This window comes from Penicillium oxalicum, chromosome III, assembly GCF_001723175.1.
Source record: "Penicillium oxalicum strain HP7-1 chromosome III, whole genome shotgun sequence".
Taxonomy (NCBI): domain Eukaryota; kingdom Fungi; phylum Ascomycota; class Eurotiomycetes; order Eurotiales; family Aspergillaceae; genus Penicillium; species Penicillium oxalicum.
This window is the reverse complement of record NC_064652.1, coordinates 3,068,715-3,074,824: the sequence shown is the minus strand read 5'-3', so window position 1 is coordinate 3,074,824 and position 6,110 is coordinate 3,068,715. Positions and strand designations below refer to the sequence as shown.

Sequence of the window (6,110 nt, the reverse complement as noted above, 5' to 3'; positions counted from 1 at the left end):
AAGAAATACAAGAGAATTCCAAGATAAGGAAATGATATTTTGATTATTTCTGGCATATCATGAGGTTCCTCGGGATTTTCTCTTATTCTATTTCTTTTGGGGTTGGTTTTTTTGTTGTTTGTTGGGGGGGGGGGGAGGAGACATTCTCACTCGATTTGGAGTACATTAGTATCTTCTGTCCGTCAGAGAAGTCCGGGCAGCAAAAAAGAGATCCATCGAGCACAGCTCACTTGGAAAAGAGTGTGGATATGCCGATGCACACGAGACTGGGAGATCTTGTGGTCCTGCCAGAAACAGAAAGAAAGTGCGAGAGAGAATCCATGAATGCGGATTTTCTTTAAAAACCAAAATAAGATCCAAGGATGACGTGTGCCTGACAGGCCGAGAGAGTCCGAGAGAGAGGAACAGACAGAGAGAGACAAGAACTGGAGCCGGTCGAGGCGCGGCGCAGTGCCACAAGGGCGATCTGACAAAAGCACCAGCGATGGGGGGCAGGGAAGAATTAGGGAAATTTAGTCGAGACGAGGTGCCAATCCTGGACGAGGATCATGCATGGCGAAGAGATGAGATGACACATGGAGGTGATGTACGTGGGACTGTGGGACAGCTGGATCCACCCCCATCGAGGATGAGAGTATCTAGTTTTCCTGTGACATGCAAGTATCGTGATGCTCGAAATGATCCAGGGTCTCCCGTCTACTAGACCGGTGTCGACTGTCTAGGAGACATGGCCTCTGTCAACAGACACTCGAACACTAGACGGGTGGATCTTGCACCGACAGGATCCGACGCGAGAGTCAGGGAAACGCCAAGGCGTGGAGAATGATCTGCAGTGGGCTCAAGTGAGACGCCTGGGACTCGACCGGGGGAAAATGGAAAAAGCCATGATTGATGATGGGCTGGGATGCACTGCTGCTGGAGGGTCCAGACTGTCGTGACGGAGCTGAGAGTCTGGCTGGGTATATCCAAACCCCTCCCAGAAAGCTTTTTTTGAGATGTGGAAAGAGACATTTGATATCTATATGTTCCTGTCCATGTGTACTGTACGACTGCTGTGCTGTGTCGTGGGTGTGGGTGTGTAGACTATGACAGGTATAGATTGGAGAGTGTCGAGACTGTCTATACTATGCATGAATCTATTGATGATACACCCTTCTCATCTGAGAAATAGTGTCCTGGATCCAAGGCGCCCGACCCAATCCAACCGACCAGCTGAACTAGATTCCCCCAATATTTAATGCGACTCTCCTTTCTTCTCGTCCGCGATACCTTGGACCTTTCTCTCCTTCCCCCTGGGGCACTCTGACTGTTCCAGTGTCCTGTCCCACCTGCAGCCTCGCGTGTCTCCACAATCTCTGCCCGCCCCAACCCGTAGCGATACATCATTGACCTTCCCGCCTTGCGACCCAACTGGACCGGGGTCAGCAAGCGAGCCTAAAATGACCCAAAAAAGAAGTCCCCATAAATCTCCTTGATGGAGATCTACTTCGGAAAAGGTGGTCATGAGGGCATCTTCCTCCGGGAGAAAAGTTCTAGCCGAGTGTCAACTGTCTAGTGTCGAACTATGAATTTTCAGTAACGACTCTCGGTGAGCCAGACGGATGCAGGTGAATGGGATATAGTCGAATCACGCCGGGGTTGGAACGGTCAGTTCGTGTTGATGGGCCTCCTCCTCCGATTGCTGGTAATTAACCATCAGAGCCGCGACTGGCGAGGATTATTTGAGAGGATCCGGCCCGGTGGGTTTGGGGCGTGGGGACTTTCTTGGGAAGACTTCGGCAAGAGCGCTAAACCCAGTTGGTGTAAATGATTAAACCACGCCCGTGACACCATCGACCAAGAGAAGACAAAGTACTACTTTCAAAGTACTACTTTGAATGTAATCCCACGGCTGTACTGGAGGAGATGTGTTGAGGTACCTCCTCTCCCAAGGCAGGTTCCATTTCTCTCCATTCAAAAGTCCCCTGCCGCAGGTCAAGCCTGTCCTCGACTCAACATCTCATACCGCAATGGTAGCGCGGCAATCAAATAATCCTCTGCCAAGGTGATCGTTGCGCCTTGACCCTGGTTCTTGTTTGGGGGAGGGTACCAAATCTCTGGAATTGGGCCTCTCTCTCTCTCTCTCTCTCTCTCTCTCTCCAATCTACCGTTTTGAAGTATTTTCCTCTCAACCGAGACGCAAACTCTTTGTGGTAGACCTTCTTTGCACCCGTGCGGATAGTTGTAGCCCGGGCCATGATCGACTAGTTCTTTTTCTTTTCCTCTTTTTTTTCAATTTGTTTTTTCTACATGCTGAAAGCCCAGTGTACACTCTCTAAGATATTGTGATGAATGGAAAGTAGGATCGATTTAAGTTTGTTTGGGGAATGAGTTGCCCTCTTTTGTTTCTTTGCTAGGGGGGGGAAAAACAGTTGCAAAAAAAAAAAAAAGCAACGACCCTCGAGGACGGCCCGGGCCTTCGGATGTCCCATCGGAATGGGAGTCGGGGAAAAAGTATCACGATGAACCACTTGCTTTTCATCTCCGGTCGAGCTGGATCAGAGCGAGAAAATCATGCATAGAGAGGACTGGGGAATAGGCAAGAGAGAGAGAGAGAGAGAGAGAGAGAGAGAGATATTTATTTATTAAAAAAAGAGAGAGAAAGAAAAGAAAAGAAAAGGAGAATAGGAGAAAAAAGGGGGAGACAGAGAAAGAGCCTCTCTATTTGATCGAAATTCGATCCGAGCCTCGACCCTACGAATAGGATGCACAATGCATGATGCATGATGTATGAGCGGAATACAGGATCGAGGAGTGCAGTACATATACCGACAGTCAGGATTCTATCGATGGTCACTTGACGGGAGAAGAGGCATCTCGGGGTGGAAATTGGTCGCGCTGGGTCTCTGTTTTGTCCATGCCGGATTGCGCCCGGAGCAGGGATCTTTTTCCCCCTTCTTTCTCGCGTGGCAGGTCAGCCTCGGAACTCTGCAGTGATGCACTAGTCTGGCTGTCGGAAGGTGGAGCCCTGAGCCAATACAAGAGGGAGTGATTGGATGAGGTTAGATTCGAGCAGATCCGATCAGGGTAAAATGACTGCGCTTGGCGACGCTATGTCGTTCAGCGTCGTGGGAGGATCATCCTCGTACTTGTCCAACGAGATGATGGATAGTTGGTGGAGCTTTGGACGATAAAAAATCAAGTATATCGATCCCAGTAAAATGAGTTTTTTGTCCCGAAAAATATGTATATATACTGTGTATATATATACTGTACATGCTATCTTAAAACAAACCCTCTTCTACGCATCACCAGACACACTTTGGGAAGAGGCCAAGTGAATCTCAGAAGTACATCTCTCTCTCTCTCTCACCAGTCTCCTCAAGTGACAGCACTGTCCATCCCCCGTACGCAATACTGCATCGTCTCTCCACTCTGGAACAGACGCTTCTGGTCCAATGAATCACCGGAGCCCGGTATGTACAATTTACGCCTGTTCGGTAGTCAAAAGGTGGGAATGTATTTGATGTCTTGCGCTGATTGGACTCGGGATCCGCGGTGCCACTCCGATAGTTCACCAATAGCGTCTGCTACGTTGTATTAACACGAACACGGATCAGCCCGAGTCTCCTGCTTGGATCAACTCATGTGACGGGAGTTGGTCAACCCGATCTCCTAGATGACTACTACTGATGACTAGTGGGAGTCACTGGTTGACAAAAGTACTATATCCTGGACTATGATTTCCTGGACTGCTGACTCTTGAGATCACACCAACCAATGTCCAGCCTCCCGGTAGGGAGAGGGATGGTATGTTTTCTTCAACCTATCGTATCTTCTTCTATCCCGTCCAGTCAGAATGCATCAGACTCATTCATTTTTTGTTTCCTCGGTCTCATCACCTGATCCAATCTCTTCTCGTCTCTTCACCGTCCGCTCTCCCGGCTGGCGCCCACGTTACTCTCCTCCTTCCGCCGTCCCGTCCGCGTTCCGCTCCACTCTGCGAATAAGTGATTTATCCCAGTTAGCCGCCCAGAAATTCCTTTTCATCCCGAATAGTACATAGCGCACGTATACAGTCGATATTGATCCAAAATTTTGATACCAGATACCAAATACCCCCCCCCCCCCCCCGGGTCTCCATCTTCAGACTCTTCCGGTGAGATCCTCGAGTCGACCAGTTTCAGTCTCGGCTGCCTCCCGACTCTTAATAGAGGCGTTATCATGTACTGTACTCACTCTCTGTCACACAGATACACACATACTCTCTCTCTCACACAGATCCAATCTGAAAACAAAAACTCTTACCATTGGTTCTTCTCCTTCCCGTCCCAATCCTGCAGAAGAGGCTGTATAGGGGGAGGGGGGCTGTTACGTGGGCGAGGAGGTGCAGTGGGGCCGGCAAGATCGGGGAGTCGGGGACTAATGTCGAAAGTACCTTGTTCGTGTATGTTGCTCAGCTTGGTATAATTCAACCAAAAAAAAAACAGAATTATTACCTGAATTGGCCATGATGATTACGATGATGATGCTGGGAAGTCTTGGTGCGAGTAGCCCCCCCCTCCCTTCCCAGGAAGCCAGGAAGAGGGGGAGGAAAGAGTACTGGAGTAGCTGTATGTACATATGCATGCATTCTTAGCGTGTGACGATTTCCAACGAACGCCTGCCTGATACGGACTTGCAGCTCTCTTGTGATTGGAAGGGGGCGAACGAATACCATGGCTAAACATGGATCATCAGGTTGTGGATTTTGGTGGTGAGGGATTTGGGGGGGTTAGAAGGATTTTGGATTTACTGATTTAATTGATTTCCTCTTATTGATTTTTAGAGGGGGAGGAAGAGGAGGGGTACTGTTACTTTTGTATTGACGGTGCGGACTCGAGCCACGATGAAATACCTACTAGATATAGTCAATTGAGTGGTAGTTTGGAAGTGGAAGGTGAAAAGGGGAATCGTCATTGGGTGCTTGTGAATTATTGATGATTTATCATTATCAATTATCATCCTGGTCAAGTCGATCGAGTTGGGTATGTAGATACGAGGGGTGCCTTCGTCACGACACTTGGGGTTCGATCTGGTCGCGTCGAGGGGGCCAAAGAGGGGAGTAATGTGGGACTCAGCCTGTGAAGTCTTCTTGTGTAGTAGTGGTGTTGTCATGCGTGCTACAGTGTCGTACTCGGTGTTGTTGGGCTGCTTGATCCAATATTGATTTCTCTCGCCCCGAGAAAGTCTCGGTAAGGACTCCTAGTAGTTTAGAACTACCGGGTAAATAGATAGCATTTTCAGTGTATATTAATGAATCAGATCATAACTACCAATACCTTATGCTGCTTTACTTGATATTGGAGAAATCTTATATTGACTTCTACATACATCCTGCATGCAAATCATCTCGACGCTATCATGTGCTTTGCAGATGCAGAAATCTCAAGATGAGACTCGGGCACCTCGTCCCATTGTTTGAAGCTACGGTACCTCTATCCTCGTTCCCCTGTCACGCCCAATCAACGCCAAGATCGACCCTTTGATGAACGAGTTCCCTGACAATAGCTTCTCCAGATATGCTTGCCGAACCCTCCACCCCCAAGAGAACAATTAAAAATAAATCTAAATCTAAATCTGAAACAAGGAACATAAAATTAACAACCCCAACTTACTGTTCTCACGTCATCCCATCATCCACTCCTTTTTTTTTTTTTTTTTTATGATTTGTCTTTTCCCTTTGTTTCCCCCCTTTCTTCTTCCTCCCCCTCCCCCTCATCTCGGTCTCATTACCTAACGCCTGATCCGGAGACCTCTAGTGGATTCGAATCTCAAGGCTCCACTGAAAACAGCATAGTGTATGCTATTTATCCGAAGCGCACTGTAGATCAATCCTTGGTGTGCCGCCCTGTTCCACAACTATTCATCTCTCGTCCAAAGCCACGTTTTTTTCTTGTTTCTTTTGGATGACGGGGCGCGTAGGATGGAGCAGGATCAGCAAGGCTATTCTTCAAGGTACAGTATACCTGTGTTTTGGTTGGTGTAAGCTTGTACATTGTGGATTTACAAGCCATCGTACTTACTGACATAGTCCAGGAGCTTGGGCGGAGTTGGTCAGCTCCTCGGGCGCACAAAGGTCCGAGCCCTAG

At 48.3% G+C, this 6,110-nt stretch overlaps 1 protein-coding gene across 1 annotated transcript; it reads left to right on the top strand.

Moving 5' to 3' along the window:
• Nucleotides 1-5,944: 5,944 nt before the first annotated feature.
• POX_c04468 (uncharacterized protein) lies at nt 5,945-6,110 on the top strand (the record flags this gene model as incomplete). The annotated part of the gene is made up of 2 exons (XM_050113345.1): nt 5,945-5,976; nt 6,053-6,110. 2 exons carry the CDS (start codon nt 5,945-5,947, stop codon nt 6,108-6,110), a joined length of 90 nt encoding a protein of 29 aa, XP_049970901.1.